This window comes from Antechinus flavipes, chromosome 3 (genome assembly GCF_016432865.1).
Source record: "Antechinus flavipes isolate AdamAnt ecotype Samford, QLD, Australia chromosome 3, AdamAnt_v2, whole genome shotgun sequence".
NCBI lineage: Eukaryota > Metazoa > Chordata > Mammalia > Dasyuromorphia > Dasyuridae > Antechinus > Antechinus flavipes.
This window is the reverse complement of record NC_067400.1, coordinates 595,566,656-595,587,140: the sequence shown is the minus strand read 5'-3', so window position 1 is coordinate 595,587,140 and position 20,485 is coordinate 595,566,656. Positions and strand designations below refer to the sequence as shown.

The window sequence follows — 20,485 nt, the reverse complement described above, 5'->3', positions numbered from 1 at the left end:
AAACTGGTGCAAAGTGAGCAGAATCAAGATGACAATTTATACAATGAATGATAATACCTTTAAAATACCTTAGACATTCTAGTCAACATAAATGACCAATCACAGTCTCAAAAGACTCATAATGAAACACAGCAACCTGCTGAGAGAGACATGAACTCAGTGCAGATTGAGGCATACATACACATATGTGTTATATATGGAAATATCCACGTACATGTATGTGGGATTTATTTTTATAGAGATGGGAGAGGCCTACAGGAAAGAGACAGACACACAGAGACAAAGACACAGAGAGAATGCCTGCCTATTTCAGAAATTTGTTTTCCTTGACTATACTTGTTTATAACAAGTTCTGTTTTTCTTGATTTCCCAATAGGTGGTAGAGGGGAAATTCAAGGAATAGAATTCAGGTCTGAAAATAAAATTAAAATACCCTGTCCCAGAAATTCCCAGGTTGTACTTTTGTATTTTGTATCTATGTTGCAAGCAAGCAAAAATAATAATAGGACCTCTAGGATGCTCTAAGAATTGCAAAGCACTTTACCTCTGTTACCTCATTTCTTATCTTCTAAAAAAGTGTTTCCCAATTCTATTTAGACATCGAGATGTTGAAAAGAGATCTTTGGCAAATTGCCATGACTTGAATTTCTTTCTTCCTCTTTAGCAGTTTTTGGCCAAGGGGATGGGAGGTAGAAATGGGGATGGGGGATGAGAAGGGGGCAGAAAGCAATAACAATATTTGCTGCCATCACTAATTTTAGTATTGGGTCAAACCAACTCCAGGGTAACTAGAGTATCAAAATTGACACCACAGAAAACCCTAAAGAAAGATTGCTGCTCATTAGATGGCTGAAATTGCTTTAATTTTACAATTGTGTGAGTGTGTGTAATGCTAGATATGGTTTCTGTCCTTGCTTTCTGCATATCCTTTCTTAGTCCTTTCTACTTGAGAGATGAGCCCGACTGCCTTTACAAACTATTTAGCTGTAATCACAAGAACCTTGCAAAAGCTACTGAGAATTATAGCCTGTACAACTCAAAGGAACTTTATAGAGGAGCTACAACCAGATCTCTCTTTTAACTAACACGGGAGGACCCTGACTCATCAATGTCCAACAAGATGTTTCTTGGTTCCCAGACTAATACAGGATGCTGTTTCTGAGAGAAGGCCAGTTCTAATCTCAGCCCTCCCACCTCACCTAAACAAGTCAATCAACAATCCCCTTAAGGGCACCATGCATGATTTACAAAAGAGAGAAAGAAATATAAATTACATAAATGTCTAAATTAATAGTCCTCCTCGCCATCTCTCAACTCCAGGCATTTTCTTGGGGATAATTCCCGGCCTGGAACGCTCTCCCTCTTGGTTTCCCTGGCTTCTGTCAAGTCTTTCCTAAAATCCCCGCTCTATTAGAAACCTTTTCCCAATCCCCCTGCATTCTAGAGCCTTCGATCTGGCGATAATGTCCAATTGATCCCATCGATATCTCGTTTGTACATAGCTGTTTGCCGGGTGTCGCAAGCTCTGTTTTGCTTTTCCTTGGGTCCCCAATGCTCAGCCCAGAGCCTGACACACAGTTGTTGCTTAATAAGTGCTTATGGACTTAGAGGCTTAGATTTACTTGTTGCATTTTTTAAGGTGTTTGTTTTTAAACCAAAAGCTAATTTGCCGCTCAGGAAACGCTTCTGCTGAGTGAATCAAGGTGCAAAGAGGCGCAAAGGAGGCAACGGCTGAAGGGCTGGCCAGGAGAAGGGAGCCAGGCCGGACAGTGCGGGCCAGCCCTGGGGCCAGGAATCCCTCCTCCCGGGGGACGCTATCAGATCTCGGACGCTGGCTCCGGATCACACCCCGTGGTTACGGAGCAGTTTGGGCCGCCCTGCAGACTACAACACCCCCTAAGGGGGAGCACCATGAGCCGGGGAGCTTGGTGACTCACCAGAGTTCACCTTGGGACTAGCGGGGCAACCCTAACTTAAATGCATTTTCCGCGGCTCCCCGCCCAGGATCTCAGGGTAAACTCCACGGCTTTCAAGGGATCATCCCGGGGCCGGAAAGCTGGCTTCCCGCCTAATCTAAGCTCAGCCCGGGCCGACTAGGTTACCAGGGAGGAAAGAACGCGGCCACCGGGCCAAAGGGGACGGGCCGAGCTCCCACGCCCCAGGGTCCCTTTAAACGATCGATATCCTCGGTTTTCCGCTGATCCGGCTCCGGCCCGGGGGCGGGGCCTCTCGCTCTCAGGCGGTCTAGCAGGCGCCAGGGCGAGCCAATGGCGCCGCAGCGCCTCCCCGAGCCCCGCTCTCTGTTTGGCCGGCGCTGGAAGGGGCGGGGGCGCAGACGCCAAAGTGAGCGAACCGAGCCTAAGCGGGCTGATTCCGAGTCTGAACCTCCAGCGGGAGCGTTTGTGTTGTCGCCGCTCCGGCCCTGCCCTGTCCTGCCCGGCCCGGCCCGTCCTGCCCGCCGCCATGGCCCAGTGAGTGCCCGAGCCAGCCCCGGGGACCCCCCAAAGCCCTGGGCCACGCCCAGGCCCCGACCCCTCCGAGTCCCTGCTCCTCCTCCTCTCCGGGAATGGGGGGGGGACAGCTTCCCACGTGCCCGCCTTCTCTCTGGGGCTGGGGTTGGGGAACCTTCTCCCACCCTCCCTCCTTCCTGTTTTCTCTCCCCCTCCCCTTTTGCCTCTCTGCCTTCCCTCTTCCTCCTTTCTTCCCCGGCTGGAGGAGGACCCCATCCCTAAGCTATTGGCTGAGTCTGGGGAGCGGAGGAGGAAGGGGTGGTTGGAGAATCTTAGAGGGGGAAGGGGTGAAGAAGATTTTTATCCCTAATCTAACTATCTTAAAGATGTGGACATTCGGACCGCGCTCCCCTCAAGGTCCATGCGCACCCCCAAATGGCTGGGGAGTGATAATAAGCAAGAACTTGCCTTTCTGGGCAGCCCTTTCACTTTTGCGGAGGACTTTGGGGGGGAGGGTAAACAGTTATAGCCTAGTGGATTAGACTAGCCCCCCAAGGACTCCAGAGTCTGGAAAGCAGGATTTGAAGTTTGGACCCGACACTCCCTGAATGACCTCGGGTCAGTCGGGTACTTAGCCTGAACCTGCTTCCTCATCTTTAAACTTGTGGTCTCCCCCCTCCCTCCCTCGTTTCGAGAAAAACCCTTTATAAACCGTAGAAAGCTGTGCATCACTAGAATTTTCTGGCACCATCTTGCAGCAAAGGAAACTAAGTTTTGGAGCTGAGCTTTGCTCTATGAGGGATAGCAGCCCGCTCCCTGCTCCTAATCAAACAGACTCATCCTATGGATTTCAGAGCACCTGTCTGCTCCTTGCCCTGATTCTTTGAGGAGACAAAACAAGGCCAGATAAATTATTTAAAAAAAAAAAAAACAAAAACAACCTACCAAAGAACAAAATCAGAACCGCTGCTGAGATTTTTCTACAGCAGATAACTTAAGTATTTAATAGATTGGGACAGCCCTTTTCTAGGTTAATTGGTTACATTGAGACTCCGTGGGGTGACAGTGAATGATTAGCTAATTAAGCAGGGAAGACTGCTCCCCAAAATCTTAATTATAGCTAGTTATGAATGGTAATGGTAAGAAATTGATTATAAACTAGAAAACTTAGAAAACATTGGCAAGAAACTCAAAGGGTGAGCAGAGATGACTGAGTTTTTCCCTACACATTAGAGGGAATCTCCATATTAATTACAATGGGGTGTCCCTGCTAGCAGGGTCTAGAGAGTGAAGGTTCCTCAATTGGAAATGGGTTATCACTAATGACTGAGTATTTTGACATACTTTCTCTGGTCTTTCCCTCATCTTTTCCAGAGCTGATATTGCACTGATTGGATTGGCTGTCATGGGCCAAAACCTCATTTTAAACATGAATGATCATGGCTTTGTGGTGAGTAGAGGAAGTAACACCTTTTTATTCTAGTGGCTGGTTGGTGAGTCCATGAGCAGGAGGATCAGGATTATCAGATACTTGGATTTGGTAGATGTTAGAAACAGTTTAATTTAAAAAAAAAAAAAAAAACAAAAAAAAAATCAATGCCCCTTTGTAGGAGGAGTGGTTCTTTGGAGATAGTGACAAATGGTAGTTTTGCTGAATAAGTCTTTGAAAGCTTGTAGCTTGAGCTCACTAGGCCTAGGGGAATGTTGCAGGGCAGTACTCTTAAGAAAAATTATTTCCCAGTAGCCAAATAGGAAATGGGCCTGTCTGAGCCAGGGTGCTCCAGTTAACTGAGCCCTGGACTGAGTGGCCTTGCAACTGTAACTCTGTGTAGATTAGAAATACTCTGAAACTGTTTCCACCCCCACCTACCCTTGGATTCTGAGTCCTGATTCATGGCCAATTTCCTCCCTTTCAGGTGTGTGCTTTTAATAGAACCGTCTCCAAAGTCGATGACTTCTTGGCCAATGAGGCAAAGGGGACCAAAGTGGTTGGAGCTCACTCCCTGGAGGAAATGGTCTCCAAATTGAAGAAACCACGTCGGATCATCCTGCTTGTCAAGGCCGGCCAGGCTGTGGATGATTTCATTGTGAAACTGGTGAGCCTGGCTCTGAACTGAAACCTCCCTCCTCTCACCCTCCCAGATTTCTGTCGCATCTGCCCAGGCTCCCAGCCTCTCTCTAGGCTGCCTAGAAGTGGCCCCCTGGGCCCTCTTGGCCTAAGCTATCCCAAGGTTGATGAACTCTAATTAAGCCTCACCCACTCTCCTGGAGGGATTCCCTAGGTGTACTATTTAGTTGACTCTGGGAAACACCTCATTAACTAATCATAGTAACATGCAGGCCCTTTTGTGTGAGCTTTATCTGTGACAGACTCCAAGACAGACGTGCTTATTATCTCTTCATGCAGTGACCCCCAAATGGAAGCACTGGATTTCAGTATTCCTTTAAGTCAGTTGTTCTCGAATAATTAGGAACAAGAGCCCCCAGAGGAAGCTCTTGTGCTAACCACGGTATGCCCCTAGGCCAGTCACTCGATGTCTTGCCTTAATGAAAGCTCATCAGATAACAATTGTAAGTATCTGGTCTATGCCAGATGTTGTGCTAAATTCTTGAGGACAAAAAGGGAAGCTGACCTTGCTGTTGCAGAGCTTTCATTCTTGCAGAAAATGCCCTGGATTTGGCATTAGGATTTATTCTTGAAAACCGTGTGACTGTGAGCAGGTCACTTCCCTTAGGATCGTAGAACCCAAGCTGGAAGGAACATTGGGGTCATCTTATCTTATCACATAGATGCAATCACGCTTTGTCCAGAACCATGCAGGTAGCAAGTCAAAGAGCTTGGATTTGAACTCGGGTCCTTTCCCCACCGTTTTTGGCTTTCTCTGGGGCTTCCATTGTCTCTGGTATAAAAGGCATGGTCTGGGAGAGGTGTCCAAAGCATCCCTTCCAGCTCTACTAATGACAGCTGGATGAGACTTAAGGAAGCATTTTAGAGGGAAAATAGCCTATTTTTTAAAATGGGGGAATTCTTTAAAAGTAAGCATTTTTGAGAATGGAGAAAGTAATAGCAACAGCTGATAGCCCTTGAAAGTTTGCCAGGGATTTTGCAGACATCAGTTTTGGGCTGGGTGCTGAAGGTCACATTATCTTTATCCTGGAGAGGACAGGAAGCTGGGGTTCAGAGAGGCCATCTCTTCCCCTGTCATTGCCAGAGGCAGGGAAGGAGCCAAACTTACCTGACCAGGTTATTACCCTTTGGTCATTACCAGAAGTCTGATGGAACCTATGGACCTTTCTTAGGAGAATGTTTTAAGTGCATAAAATAAAGTAGAGAAGATTACAAAGGAGATTGATTCTATTGAAATATAGTTGTCAAACTAAAAAAACCAGATCCTGGGGTTAAGAACCCCTGATGCAGACAGAAGTAATGAAATCCTGTTTAGAGCGGAAGATCATGGCTTTGGTTTTCCTCCTCCAGCTGCCCTCTGCTTCTCAGAGGGCTGGGGCTCAGGGAAAGTTAAGCATAAAGACGTGATAGAGTGGTCCATCGAATGAGGCAGCTGCCTCACCACTTGGCTTAGGGCACTGCACAAGTGCCAGAATATCCCCAGCAGCTTTCCCAACTTGGAGGCCTGACTGAGGTGCAGATACTGCTGGACCCGTGAGCAGGTTTGAAAGAGCAAAAGACCAGAGAGAGGAGACATGAACTTGCCTACAGGCAGTGGACATTCTGGGAGGTGCCTTCCTGGGGCGCAGCCTATCAGAGTGAATGACCTTGAAGGGCCCCATCTAGTTCCCCAGTGTGTGAGCACGCCGTGTGGCTGGCCACCACTTTGTTAGTTTGGGTGTCCCTAGTACATGGAGTTGCTGTGTGAGGTTGGGAAGGTCCTGCAGCCCCAGGCAGGGAGGCCCTGGAAGCTGCTGGGAAGAGTTCTCTTCTCAGATGGATTGGGTGGGATTGGGCTGGGCAACTGAGACTTAGCAGCAGGTTGTGAACCATTTTAGGGTGAGCCCTTTGTTGAGCACTCGGGCCTTAAGTTATACCCGTCTGTCTATTCCACTGAGGATGGGGGCAGGGAAAAGGGCATTATGTATTTGGCTCCTTTGGGAGGAACCCGTGTATTCCAGGTTTTCAGAGATATCAGTGAGGGACCATGGATATTTGGGGGATATGGCTGGAAATGGAAGCTGAACAGTCATTTTGGAGAATGTCCCAGAGGACATAGGAACTGGATGGAGCTTCTTCAGAAACTCTGGGAATTGGCGAGATTTATTATTGCTACCTTTTCCTCTGCCAGCCCATAGCAAGTGGTGGCTCAGGCTTCTTCCTAGTGAAGCTCAGTTTCTCCTCCTTCCTGAGCCTCAGGGTCCAGAAGAGACAGTGCTGTTGGCAGGGGGCTGGGGATATCTTCACTACCTGCTAGTGTCTCCCAGAAAGCCAGCAATGGCAGGCAGCAGGAGGTTTAAGGTCCACTTTGGTGCCTCAGGCCTCCCCTTCCTCCAGCCATTTCTAATGACCGTTTGTCCTAGAGAAGGACACTGGACCAGATCAGATGGGCTTTGAGTCTTCCACATCCGATGTTCTGGGACATCCCCAGTAAATGTTGGTAAAACAGAGGCGTCAGTTGTCTTCTTTCTGCCTGATTATGCCATGAGTGGGAGAGAACCTGGGCATCAGGGACCTGATCAGTCAAGGCTGGGTCAGTTTCTGTCTGGGATTGGGGGCAGAGGGAGCATCTGTTCCAGCCTCATGGTGTTCTCTAAGCCTTTCTCTTTCCTTTCTGGCCATCATTGGTAACAGATGATCAGAATCCTGCCAGGGACCTTTGCTTTGTCTCTCTCTAATGTAATGTGTACATTTCGTGATACTGGATCTTGGCATTATCCAAGTAGGCCGCAAGATCCATTTGGTATCTCCCTGAGTCTCTAGCATAGTGTTTTACACATAGTAGATGCTTTAAAAACGGGAGCATGAATTAATGGGTGGCCGATGGACAGTGGGAGAAACATCTGCTCCTAACCTCAGCTTTCTCCTAGCTCCTTATAATGTTAATCCAAATGTTAAATAGAAACAGGGGGCACTAAACTGTTTGGAAGGATCCCTACAACCCTCATGGTGACTTATATTTAAAATGCAGTTTTCTATGTTCTATGGTATTTTTTGTTGTTGTTGTTAAATCCCTCATCTTAATCTGGTTCAGGCCATACTCAGGACTCACATGTGTGATACCTCTCTCTTAGATGATTATTGAGGCAGAAAAACTATGTGGAAAGAAGGCTGGCCTGGGAGCTGGGAGATTCTGGACCAGGAATTCTTAATGTCGGGTCTGTGGATAGTTTTAGGGCATTGGGGTTTGCCTTGTGAGTTTTCGAAACCAAACTTTTGGTTCTTTTTGCCTCTTCACTAAAAGGCACAAGATTCTGATTGGGTTCTCTTGTTTTGACTTAGTGATCTCAGGCCACAGAGGTTCCATTGGTTTTCCTGGGAAGGCAATTCTGACTTTAATAAAGTGTTCCTCTTAATGCTTGGGTCTTGTTGCAGGTGCCGCTATTAGAAGCTGGTGACATTATCATTGATGGAGGGAATTCAGAGTACAGAGATACCACAGTAAGTACTTTTCTCTCCTATCCAAAGCTCAGGGTTTGAGAGAAGGACTGGGGCTGTCCCAGGTTGATTGCATTCATATTCCTTTTGTTGTCTGGAGAGGAGTTCCCCTGCTCTGATCCAACATGACTTGTGACTCTTCACAGGAGCCTCTGGGATCTGGCTGTGACAGCAGCACTGGCACTGACCACTTCACAGTGTTGTTTGGCTTTTAGAATGGGTTTGGGAGGTTCCTAGTTTTACTTTTGTATGCCAGTATTTTGATACATTGTATTTGTGCACCAGTCATTCCCCAGATGCTCCTCTCCATTTAAACTTTCTTTTATAACAGAAAAAAAGTTAAGTAAAAAGACATGATAGAGTGGTCCATCGAATGAAGCAGCTGCCTCACCAGCCCGAGGTTCTTTTCCCTCCCTTCTGAGAGGAGGAGCTTGATTTTCTTTCTTGGCATCCTTATTCTGAGGCTTTCCACCTACTTCATCTGTTTGACGAAATTAATTTATTTTTCTTGGAAATCCTGTGCAACAGATTCCCCCCTCCCCCCCATCCCTTTCCTCACCTCCCAGCGACATTGCCATAGTCTGTTTCATGGAATCTCCCTTTCCCATGGGCCCATTCCAAAGCCTGTCTTTGCTTCTCTTTATGCATTTCTAGATGATTTCATCATTTTTGGATCCCTTTGTGATAGAGGGAAGGATCCTTGCACCCTCTCATCCTTGCCCCTCACCCCTGTCCTTGAGTAGAGAGGATCTTATCTGAGGTGTAATGGAGCTCCTTTTCTCTTCCTTTCAGAGGCGCTGCCAAGACCTCAAGGCCAAAGGCATCTTGTTTGTGGGAAGTGGTGTGAGTGGTGGAGAGGATGGGGCCCGCTACGGGCCGTCTCTCATGCCCGGAGGGAACAAAGAAGCCTGGTGAGTCCGGTGGTCTCAAGCACGTAGTAGGTGCTTAATCAACCCCTGTGAGCTTTGGAGAAGTCTGAACTTGTGAACGAGGAGCAGGGCGTTGTGGAGGTGTGCCTTGAGCAGGGAGGGGAAAGATCTTGGGGATCTTCTTTTTCACCCAGCCAGTTCACTACTTTGACATGTCTTGTTAAATTCGTGTTCCCTCCTTAAATGGGGCCAAAACTGAAAATAGACTCAAAAGGTTCGGCCTGCCCTGGACACTTGCGTGCCAGCTCACAACGGCCTGGGGAATGGCCCCTGCCTTTACAGCAGTACAGGCTCTGTATCAGATACAGGGGGAGAAGAGGGGACATTGTTGTCAAGTCACTTTTTGTTGCCAAAAGAAAGACTTGACAGATGGGGCAGAGCAGTCACCCCTCCTGGGAATACCCAATCTAGTCTTGCTGCTTCTGTGCAGGGAAGGCCTCTGCTCGCACTGTGATCTCTGCAGATCAAAGACCCTCATTTCCAAAGAGCTTACATAAGTTCCTGGTGGGTGCGGCTGCACTGCTCCCACTCCATAAGGCCACTGTCCTGCCTTCCTTCTCTCCCTTCCTGGATTGTGAGATACCCAGAGAGAGAGAGAGAGAGAGAGAGAGAGAGAGACAGTGCTCGTTCAGGTTTCTGACTTCCTCCACCCAGTACAGTCCTTGGGACATCATAGGTTCTTAGAATACATTTGCCGAATGAATGAATTAATAATTCTGGACAAATAAAGGGGAAAAGAGGGAAACCTTTGAAAAAGGTTGGTGGGAATGGAGATTGGGAGCAAAATCTTAAAAAAATTTGAGTATCATCGAGCTTTGGAAGAAGGTGGGAGGGAGAAAGGGGGAATCAAAACTGAAAATTGCAAATGATTTAATTATATATAAAAATTAGTCTGAGGGAAAAGATCACCACTGAGACTCCTGAAAAAAGAGACAGCCAGATACAGGAAGACAGAGACCGAACAGAGGAAGAGAAAATAGCAAAGGAAGGATCCTTTGTGAGGGAGCTAGAGACAGGTAACCTTGTTTTCTCAGTTTGATTCCCTAATGGTATAGGATGGAATATATATATTATCAGGGAGGAGAAGGCTCCTCCTTTTTTTTTTTTTTAATTGTAGTTTTATTTACAAGATATATGCATGGGTAATTTTTCAGCATTGACAGTTGTAAAACCTTTTGTTTCAATTTTTCCCCTCCTTCCCCCCACCTCCTCCCCCAGATGGCAGGTAGACCAATAGATGTTAAATATGTTAAAGTATATATTAAATACAAGGTATGTATACATGTCCAAACAGTTATTTTGCTTCACAAGAAGAATCGGACTGAGAAAGCTCCTATCTGTCTCAGTCTCAAGGGTAACTTTGGGGAAGCGGCTTTTATTTAAATAGGGAAGTTCTTCATTATATTGAAATCAAGAGGAGGCAATGACATTTTTCAGAACTGTTGGACCCAGAGTAGTGGGGAGGGAGGTCAAGGTGCCTGCCCTGCTCATGGCCCCTCATGTTGTTTTCTACCCAGTGCTGTGGGGAAAAGTGCAACAAAGATCTCTGGGAAAGATTTGGGGAAAGGTACTGAAATTCAGAGATAGAGCAGTGTTAACCTTTCACCTTATGGGTTAGCTATTCACCTCCTGCCAGATTTTATGATTTGCTTCAGACCAGTCCCATCTTGCCCCTGGAGGACAGGGACTGTTTTCATTTTTGTCTTTGCATCTTTAGTACTTGGCTGTGTGCTTTGTACATAGTAGCAGCTTGATAAATATTTGTTGACTGAAACTGCTCCCCAGGCCTTCTCCTGGAGTGGTCCGAAGGAGTCCCAGAGTAGCCAATATTAACAACTTTAAAATATAGTTGTCTCAAAGTGGTGACTATTATGTTCAACTGGGGAGAGAAGGATAAAAAGAGAGTCATCTACATTTTTCTCCTCTGAATAACAGATCTTCTCCCCTCAAAAAATTGGTTGTAAAAGAATGGTTTTCTTGAAGGGAGAGGGATGCAGAAAGAAAATTAGATGATGTAAAAACAAAAAATGTTAATAAGAGATTATTTAAAACATGCACCCATACATATACACACACCCCTTCAATCTTGAGTTCTTACATAGTTGGGACAACCCTTGCTCTTTACCCAGATTTCCCCTGGTGAGATTAAAATACCATCTCAGCCTTGAGGGATTTACCTTGGGCCACCCTGGAGCTGGCATTGAACTAGAATTACAAAGCAGAGGGATTTTGAATTAACTTTTTGCTCTATTAGCCCAGCAGGAGAAGAGGGCTGATTGGGCAGAAAAGGACTTTTAAATTCTTTTGCAACTCTGTGTCGCAGCTTGTTCTCTTGATAATCAGTTCAGCTCAACCTGATTTTTAAATGTTTTGTTGCCTTGTTTTTATGTCCCCTTCATTTCCTAGCATGTCATTTAGTCTCTAGCCTAGAGCATTCTCTGTCCCAGAGACCCCCGCCTCTGCGAGGATTGCACATGCTCCTCATACTCCCCTAGTATTTACATTGTTGCGGGCAGCCTGTGTGTGGATTTTTCTGGCCCTGGTTGCTCCACTTTGTATCATTTCATGTATCTTTCCTTCTTCCCTGAATTCTTTAGATTTTCTGTATTAGGGTACACACAGTCTCTCTGGTCTGGTCTCTGGTAGGTTCTGGGGCTACAAAGACAAAAATGAATCAGTCCACATCCTCTAGGATCTTACTTTTATTGGGGAAAATGGTACATCTGGGGACTAGTGGATGGGGAGGAAGTAAATGCAAATAATTGGGGTTAAATTAGGGGGAGTGCTAGCAGTTGGGAGGAGTTTATCCCATGGGGAATTCCCGATTCTTTGGAATAGCTGTTTCTACCCAGAAGTTTTGCCTTTAGCTTTTGAAATGGTTCTCTGCCCCACCCTCTTTTTGGTTGCTGTTTCTAAGGGCCCCTGGGAGCTAAAAGAGGGACCTGCTTAGTGAGTAATTGAAGAACACTTTTTGGTTTCTGAGGTTATCCTACAGAATTGTTCCCTAAATGGGGGGGCCGTCTTTCCCTGTTCATTGGAAGAAAGAGTTCATTCTTAGGACTACAAAGTGGGGGGTGGAAACCTTGGCCACTCTCTCCCTGGCTGCTGAGTTTACTGTGTTCCTTTCCACAGGCCCCATATCAAGACGATCTTCCAAAGCATCGCTGCCAAAGTGGGCACTGGGGAACCCTGCTGTGATTGGGCAAGTACCAGATTGTGCCATTAGAGCTGGGGCTGGGAAGGATGGGGCAGAGAGGACCCCAGAGCTGATAGCTGCTGGAGCAAGAACCCACCTGGGGTAATCTCAGGAGAAAGCAGGCGGGTGAACCGGTTGCTGCGATCTAGAACGTCCATGGGGCTCTAGGTAGAGATGGAAAAGCTGGGCTCTCCCACAGCCTGGTTTCTGGTCATAGTCAGATGAGACAGGGCTCTCCAGGTCTAAGTGGAGGGCACCTCAGAGGAAGAGGCTGAGGTTTCCATGACTTACTCATGGGCAGCAGAGCCAGCCTTTGACACTAAGTGCCTAAATTCTGGGTCCAGCTTTCTTTTCTCATTTCACCACATTGTCAGATCTAGAACTTTTATACAGATGGGGAAACTGAGGCCAGGAGGGCTCTGTTTCTCCCAAAGTCTCAGGGTAATAAATGTCAGCTGTGATTTGAACCCTGATCCTCAGCTTCCACATCGTGTTCTTTCCACTGCACTTCAGTGCTTCCCTGCTGCTGTTAAAACATAATTTAACTTCCCTCCAAGAGCCCATTCCGTGTTCTAGGATGGGAGGCTAGCTTGGATCCAAAGAAGAGGGAGGATTCTGAGGATGTGCCTGGGGAAGTTTAGAAGGTGGCTGGCCTGGGCTTGGCCCTGACCCTAGGCCTGGCCACAGTCACTCCTACTGACCTCATTTGTCTCTTGGCCCTGTAGTAAATCTACCCTTTCTGTTTAAGGGAGGAACAGCCTTGTCCTAAGTGAAAGTATGGGGAGAGGCTGCTAGGCCCCAGTTCCCAGCTAAGAGTCATCCCTCCACCCTGTGCTAGATTGCCATAGAAACCTCTGTGCTGGGCCGTGGGCCATCTCAGCAAGAGAGGTGCTGGAATACTGGCTTAGGCCTGGGACTACACAAGAGAGCGGGACCAGAAGCTTTCTCTTCATGGGCCTTTACAACAAAGAGTCCTCAGAGATGATCCAGCCTAGCCCCCTCATGTGATAGATGGAGAAACTGGGGCCTGGAGAGAGGACATGGCTATCCACCGCACCACCTAACTTGTTCTAATCCCGCTCCTGTTGGTCATATGGTGTCATGTGTGTCCCTTAACCTTTCTGAGCCTCCGATTCCCCATCTGTAAAAAGCAAAGGAGAAGACATTAAGCTAGGTGACGCTTCTCATAAGGGACCTATTCACACAAGCAGTAAGACAATGGCTTCAAGTCTGTCCTTAGGAGCAGGGATCTTGGAGTCGGTGTTAGGAGGGCTCATGTTCACAGTGGAGGCTCCCTCCGGTGCTCCAGCAGCCTTCCTCACGTCCTTCTGGTACCTGCTCTCTGCTAGGTGGGAGAAGAAGGTGCCGGTCACTTTGTCAAGATGGTGCACAATGGGATAGAATATGGAGACATGCAGCTGATCTGTGAGGCCTACCACCTGATGAAGGACATCCTGGGCATGGAGCACGAGGAGATGGCCAAGGTGGGTCTGGAGCCCGGGCCTGGCTGTACGGCAGCACACCCGCTAAGGAAATGCATTTGTTTCTGCTCACTGCTCTCTCCTTTGGGTATATTATCTCCCTATTTAAATGTGAGCTCCTTGAAAGCAGGAACTGGCACGGTGCTCCGCACATAGTGAGTGCTTAATAATTGTCTTTTCAGGCCTTTGTTTTAAAAGTACTAAATGTTTTTGTTTCCGTCATGGCAGAGGTAAGGATGCCATCTCCGTCATAGTCCCTCTCTCAAGATTTTTGGGTTAATTGTTTTTCTTTGATAGGAAAGGCTTCTCTCTGATGGGGGGGAGAGGAGGGTAGTTGGGAAATTCCCATCAGCCTTCTTTGTCCATTCTCTCTCATCCTCTTTTCCTCTTATACTGAGTTTGGGACTTGTGGGCATTTCCTGAGATGAAAGCCTTTTTTTTTTTTTTTTGATGCAAATTGGAAACTCATAACTCAGTGCCTTTAGAAGTTGCCTGGGAAACTAAGAAGTCACCCAGTTCAGATTGTTATAGAGGTAGAATCTGCTCTTCGGACTCCAAGACTGGCTCTGTCCTTGCTTTTATCGAGGATCACTGCCCATCCACTCTGCATTTATCTTATATGTCCTGCTCTGTACGAGTTGTCTGTTCCCCTGAAAGGGGAGCTCCTTGAGGACAGGGGTTCCTACCTTTTTTTGTATTCTGGATGCTGGGCACACAGTGCCCCAGGCCACAGCGTCTCTCTTACTTTTAAATAACATTTGTGTGGTGTATTAAGGTTTGTAGAGCATCTCACAAAGACTGTCTCATTCGATCCCTCCCACAGTTCTGGGATCACCACTGTAGATATTGTGGCCACGATGAACTCAGAAAGGTCAGGTGACCTGTCCAGGTGTGAAATCAGAGCCGAATCCTAGTCCGCCTACTTCCACTCTAGCATTCCATGTGTTCGATCACTGTTGGTCCGTTCTTCGGTGTTTATTCTTTTCTCACATTGCAACATTTGATAAGATTGTTTTCCATCCTTTCCTCTTTTCCTCTGGCTCTTGTGGCTGAGAATGCTTGGGAAGCTGCTGGCAGTGAGTCCAGCAGGATTTAAAAATGGAAGTGGACTATCTGGTTTGGAAGACCGGCCACAGACTACCTGTTGATCTCATCCTCATTTTTATCCTTTCATTTCTTCCCACATTCTGTACTTAGGTCTTTGATGAATGGAATAAGACAGAGCTGGACTCCTTCCTGATTGAAATCACAGCCAACATCCTTAAGTTCCAAGATAGTGATGGCCAGCACCTCCTGCCAAAGATCAGGGATAGCGCCGGCCAGAAGGGCACTGGGAAGTGGACGGCCATCTCCGCGCTGGAGTATGGGATCCCTGTGACCCTCATCGGTAACGCCCAATACCCCTTCCTTGCCCCCTTTTTTCCCCTCACCCTCCTGCCCCCATTTCTGACCTGTTGGCCTCTTGGGGAAACTTAGGCAGGTTAGAAAGGCAGGGAAAGTTCTCTTTTAGAACTTTTAGGTAACTATGATGAACCTTTTTGCCTTTCTTACCCATAAAACTCAGAAGCTAAGCAAGAAGATCTCATCTAAGGTCCTTCCAGCTTTAAATCTAGAGATGCATGCTTTTCATCGCATTAGTTTTGGGGCAGATGTTTTTAATCACTTATGACAGAGATAAGTTTTTAAATCGGTATTTTGTCCAATAAGGGAGAGTCATGAGCTCTCTACATGAGCACCTACAGCATCAAAAATTGGGTCTCAATTTAAAAAGATACACAAAGGACATTTCAGTTATTTCCTCTCACTTTAGCCCCTTCCTTCTCCACTCTACATCAATTCTAGACACTTTTGATGCTTTTTGGCTCTGGGGCCATCAGGGTGCCATCCTCTTAAGAGAATACTTGGAATAACTTTAGTCTCATTTGGCAGCAGCAACTCGGAGGAAGAACATCAAGTAGGGAGAGTCTGAGTCTGAGCTGCTCTGGGGTTTCCTTCCTATGTGCTCGATCACTTACTTCCCTCTGGTGGGCCTGAATTTCTATATTTGTAAAATGAAGGACTTGGAAGGGGCAGCCTCTGAGACCTGGCTAACTTGGAGCTGATGTGCTTAAGACTAGAGGTCCCAGCCTAAAAATCAGAAGGCATTGGAATAAGAACTATGGAACCATGCCATTAGGAAAGGTTCATCAGTAGTATTTGTTGTTAATATGTATACAGTGGTTCAGGGATCTCTAAGCCCTTCCCATACATCCCCTCGTTCCTTTAGGAGACAGATGATTCAGATGTAATTCTCCAGCTGTATAGATGAGGAAATTGAGGGCTGAAGAGGTGAAATGTTAACTGTGGTCACACAGTTGGTCCACCAGCATTTATTAAGTGCCTACTATGTGCCAGGCTCTGGAAATCCACAAAAAGAAAAAAAAAATTTCCTGGTCTCGAGGTGCTTATATTCTAATGGCAAAGACACCATGAATGTACCAACTGCATACGTGGTAAATGAGCAGCGATCTGAAAGGGGAAGGCACTAGCAGCCAGTGGGGCTGGGTGGCTGGGCTTGTCCTGAGCTTGAAGGAAGCCTGAGGTGTGGAACCGGCACATCCCGAGCGCAGTGACTGTTCGTGCAGGGGCAGGGAAGCTGCGGGGTGTGCCGTTGGCAGTGAGGAGAGCACAAAGGTGGCAAGGGCTTTGAATGCCAAAATGAGGATTTTGCATTTGATCAGGGAGATTTTAGGGAGCCTGATTTTTATGTAAAAGAGAAAGTAGCATGATCAGACCGGCCCTTTGGCACGGAGCCGGAGGCTGAGAGTCCAGGGGAAAGGTGATGAATGGGTAAAGTAGATGGCGGCTTTATGCGTGGAGAGAAGGAAGGGATCCAGTCAGAGGTGAGGTCTAAGCTGGCTTAGCCCCTGCTTTTAGCCGGCTAATCCCACGCTGACATTGTCAACTCTCATCATTTGCAGAGCTCTCTCTCCTAGCAAGAGGATTAAGTGAGATTTTTCTCCTCTTCCCCGCCCTCCTTCCTCTTGGATCATTTCCCCGCCCTGCCAGGCCGGCATGCACAGAAGGGAGCTGGCCCCGGCAGATTACTGGGGGGAGGAAGGTCCCCCTGATTGGACACAAGCATAGAGATGCTCAGGGGCGGCTTCCGGGGCTTTCCTGGTTTTGTCCTGTCTTTGGGCGAGGGCGAGAGGCTGGGGTGTGACCTCTGACTCCCTGAGCAGATGAGGAAGTGAAGGCCCTTATGCAACCCCAGGGCGGCGGCTCCCTGGCTCTCATTGCGCCAGGTAGCTTACACATCTCCCTCCCCACAAATGCCAAGTCATCCTGCATCAGCAACGGGGGCCCCTGGGCCCGGCCGGGAGACTCCTGGGCGGGTGTTTGCTCCTCGGCTGTAGGGGAGGTGCCGGTCCCAGACTTAGCCTCTCGTCTCTGCCCGGCCCGGCTTTCTCAGGGGCAGCAAACACACACTTGCCTCCCCTCCATCTGCTCTGGTTTCCCGGCCCCGGTGAAGAAACGTGAGAAGGCACTTCCCACTGTTCCTTGCAGGGAGGGGGTGAGGTGGCGTAGGGCTTGTGAAACACTGAACATGTGGAGGTTTTGGTATATTGTGCGGCCCTCTGAGAGGGAAAAAACATGCAAAGGAATTTAGGCAGTAGGTGAAAAAAGATAGACTTTTTTTTTTTGGTAGAAAAGGAGAAAACAATTAAAAATCCCTGATGGCTCAACCTCAGCCCTTCTCTCCTGGTCCCCCCACGCTGTGACGGCTCCCAGGGTACAGTGTGTCACACAGGGGAGGGAGAGCTGCAGCGAATGGCGCATATTCCCCAGCACCAGCCGTAGTGGGGTGGCTGATGGTAAGCCCACCCTCAAGTCAGGCAGACCTGGGTCCAAGTCCTGCTGAAATACGCTGGCCTGAATCAGCACTGATTGGCCCTGGAGCCAATGAGGCCAGACTCTGAGAGAAGCAGGATCCCCTTGCAAACCCACAGTTCCCCTGGGCCCCTATTGTTATTTTTCAAATGTAACATTATCTGCACTTTATTCATTTTGATTTAGTTTGTTAAATATTTCCTAGTTACCTGTAATCTGCTTCAGGCCACAGCCAGGAGTGTTGTTGGCCCCTGGGACCTTTGTGTTCAGTTCTCTGTGAACTTGGGCTTTAAAAAAAAATCTTTAAAAGTTTTTCAATAGCATTAATTTCCTTTTATAATTCTTTGTATCTCATGCACTAAAAAGCATTCCTTTGACAAGAGACTCGGGCTTCCCTGCCTGCTGAAGGCTCCATGACAGGTCCGAGGGCCTGAGAAGGTGCCGCCGCCCGAGCAGAATCCCGGGTCAGGAGTCCTGGCGAGGAGCTGGGGGTGTGGCACCTGCCTCTTGCCTTCTCTTCCCCGTGACTGCTCTTTGAATTTTCCATCGATTCCCATTGAGATTCCCTGTACTTAGACTGGAAGGTGCAGTTGGGGTTCCTGCCGGAGATTAGCGGCTGCAGACGTGGGGAGCCGAGGCCACATTGTCCCTCGCTGGCTCCCCGTGCCCGGCCTGCGAGCCGTGGCCCTCCCCTGAGCAGGATCTTCAACATCTTCCCCTTGTTTCACCACAGGAGAAGCTGTCTTTGCCAGATGTCTGTCATCCTTGAAGGATGAGCGGATCCAGGCCAGCAAGAAGTTGGCAGGCCCCCCAAAAATTAAGTTTGAGGGTGACAAGAAATCATTCCTGGAAGACATTCGAAAGGTGGGTCCGAGGAGGGGTCTGTGCTTCTGTGTGTCTTCTGGGCAGAGGGTGGAGCAGCACGTGTGCTGGAGACATGGCTCAGACTGCCTGGGACGTGGCCCCCCTGCCATCTTGGAAAGGCCATTGTGCTGCCCGAGATGGGGCTGGAGGCACCTAAGGATGGCCTCCCTTCACAGATAAGGAGGCTGAGGCCCTGAGAGTAAAGGGACCTGTCCAGGGAGATCATCGTGGGCATTGGAAAGGGTCCTGGAGGACCGAGGGGCTCTGCTCCTGGAGATTCTTTGGTAACTGAAGTCTCTCTGGGACTCAGTTTCCTCATCTGTAAAATGAGGGGCTCGGAGCAGAATGCCTCTCAGGTCCCTTCCACTGTCTCTGATCTTAGGAATAGGCCAGCCAGGGCTGGTGGGCTTCCCTGCCCCTCTGCTCATTTTCTGAAATTGGGAGTCACAGAAATCCCAGGACCTGCCAGGGGCCGCCCGGCCTGCGAGCGCCTCTGCTTCAGAGCCTGCCTGAGCCTTGTGTTTCCCCCCCAGGCCCTCTACGCCTCCAAGATCATCTCTTACACCCAGGGCTTTATGCTTCTGCGTCAGGCGGCCAAGGAGTTCGGCTGGACGCTCAATTACGGTGGGATCGCCCTCATGTGGCGGGGCGGCTGCATCATCCGCAGGTGAGAAGGCTCCCCTGGCCCCCGCGGCAGGGGTCAGACTGGCAGCGTGTGGTGGCCGGGCCAGAGCCCCCGGGGCTCTCCATGGCACCTCTGCTCCCCTGCTGCCTGCTGGCTGCGGAGCTGATCCTCCCTCCCTGGGGCAGAGGGGCTGCGGGGGTGCATGGTGCCCACGGCAGCTCAGGGCCCTGGTTCACCTGTCCCTTGGTTTCTCAGTGTCTTCCTGGGCAAGATAAAAGACGCCTTTGACCGGAACCCCCAGCTCCAGAACCTGCTCCTGGACGACTTCTTCAAGACTGCCGTGCAGAACAGCCAGGTGGGTGCCCCGGGGGGGGGAGGGGGGCCGGCGTTTGTTCTCTGAGACCCCTGCGGTGGGGGAGGGGGCAGCGGTGCTCTGGCTTGGACCAGCTCTCTTCCACTTTTCTTGAGTAACCCCGCTGTGTTTCCTGCCCAGGACTCCTGGCGGCGGGCGATCAGCACGGGCGTGCAGGCTGGCATCCCCATGCCCTGCTTCACCACTGCGCTTTCCTTCTATGATGGGTACAGGCACGAGATGCTGCCCGCCAACCTGATCCAGGTCGGTTCTTGGGCCCGGGCGGACCGGTCCCGAGCTGGGGGGGGGGGGGGGGAAGGGGGGGCGGGGGGCCTGGGCTGTGGTCGCCCCCGTGGCCACAACTTGTTTCTCTCTCCCAGGCTCAGAGAGATTACTTCGGGGCTCACACCTATGAACTCTTAGCCAAGCCAGGACACTTCATCCACACCAACTGGACGGGCCATGGGGGCAGCGTGTCTTCCTCGTCCTACAACGCCTAACCACGCTGCAGACTCCGCAGACCCGGCACGTTCTGCCGCCCCCTCAGCTCGCTCTGCGTCTCTTCCTGTCCCAGGCTCTGAGCATCAGTCAAGAGCCTCCCGCGGGGTCTGCCGGGGGCCCTGGGGAGACCCGTCCTGTGCCCTCTGCCCTTGCTTCTTAGAACTTCTAGAAACTGATCGTGGGAACAGCAGCTCTGCCCGGCGGCCTGCCCCGGCTGCGGGGCCTCGAGGCAGGGAACAGGCTCCCGGAGGGCGGCAGCTAATGCGTCGTGGCTGGGATCTCTGGGGGGACGCGTCCAAACTGGAGTCCTGGTCTCTCCGGCAGGGAGAGTGATCCCCATTTTACCTTTTAATAAAAACGCCATTCTATTTACCCTTTGGTCTCCAGCCTCTTAAATGCCGCCATCTCAGGAACTCCGAGTCACAGATGCTCTCCCAGCCGTCCGGCCCTGCACCGGCCGCCTTAGTGTCTGCTGGCTTCTCCTTGCCTTCGGGGTCTTCGTGGGGGTCCTTGTTCATCATCCCTCGCTGTGACTCCGTTTTTCTTACATTTGGCCTAATTTCCTTTTAATTTGTTTGGGGTTTTTTCCTCTTTCAAGAAAGCCTGAGGGGA

General features: G+C 49.2%; 1 protein-coding gene across 1 annotated transcript; it reads left to right on the top strand.

Moving 5' to 3' along the window:
- Nucleotides 1-2,363: 2,363 nt before the first annotated feature.
- PGD (phosphogluconate dehydrogenase) lies at nt 2,364-20,245 on the top strand. Its single transcript, XM_051988596.1, has 13 exons — nt 2,364-2,471; nt 3,825-3,900; nt 4,367-4,546; nt 7,993-8,058; nt 8,848-8,966; nt 12,117-12,186; nt 13,530-13,664; nt 14,859-15,048; nt 18,265-18,395; nt 18,929-19,062; nt 19,276-19,375; nt 19,514-19,636; nt 19,753-20,245. The coding sequence occupies exons 1-13, from the start codon at nt 2,464-2,466 to the stop codon at nt 19,870-19,872; spliced, it is 1,452 nt and encodes a 483-aa protein (XP_051844556.1). The 5' UTR covers nt 2,364-2,463; the 3' UTR covers nt 19,873-20,245.
- The last annotated feature ends 240 nt before the right edge of the window (nt 20,246-20,485 follow it).

What these genes read in the sequence shown, in the direction of transcription:
- PGD (XM_051988596.1), top strand. An exon ending in AGCACGAGGAGATGGCCAAG is followed by an intron (nt 13,665 to 14,858) that starts GTGGGTCTGGAG and finishes TTCTGTACTTAG; the next exon opens with GTCTTTGATGAATGGAATAA. An exon ending in TCCTGGAAGACATTCGAAAG is followed by an intron (nt 18,396 to 18,928) that starts GTGGGTCCGAGG and finishes TTTCCCCCCCAG; the next exon opens with GCCCTCTACGCCTCCAAGAT.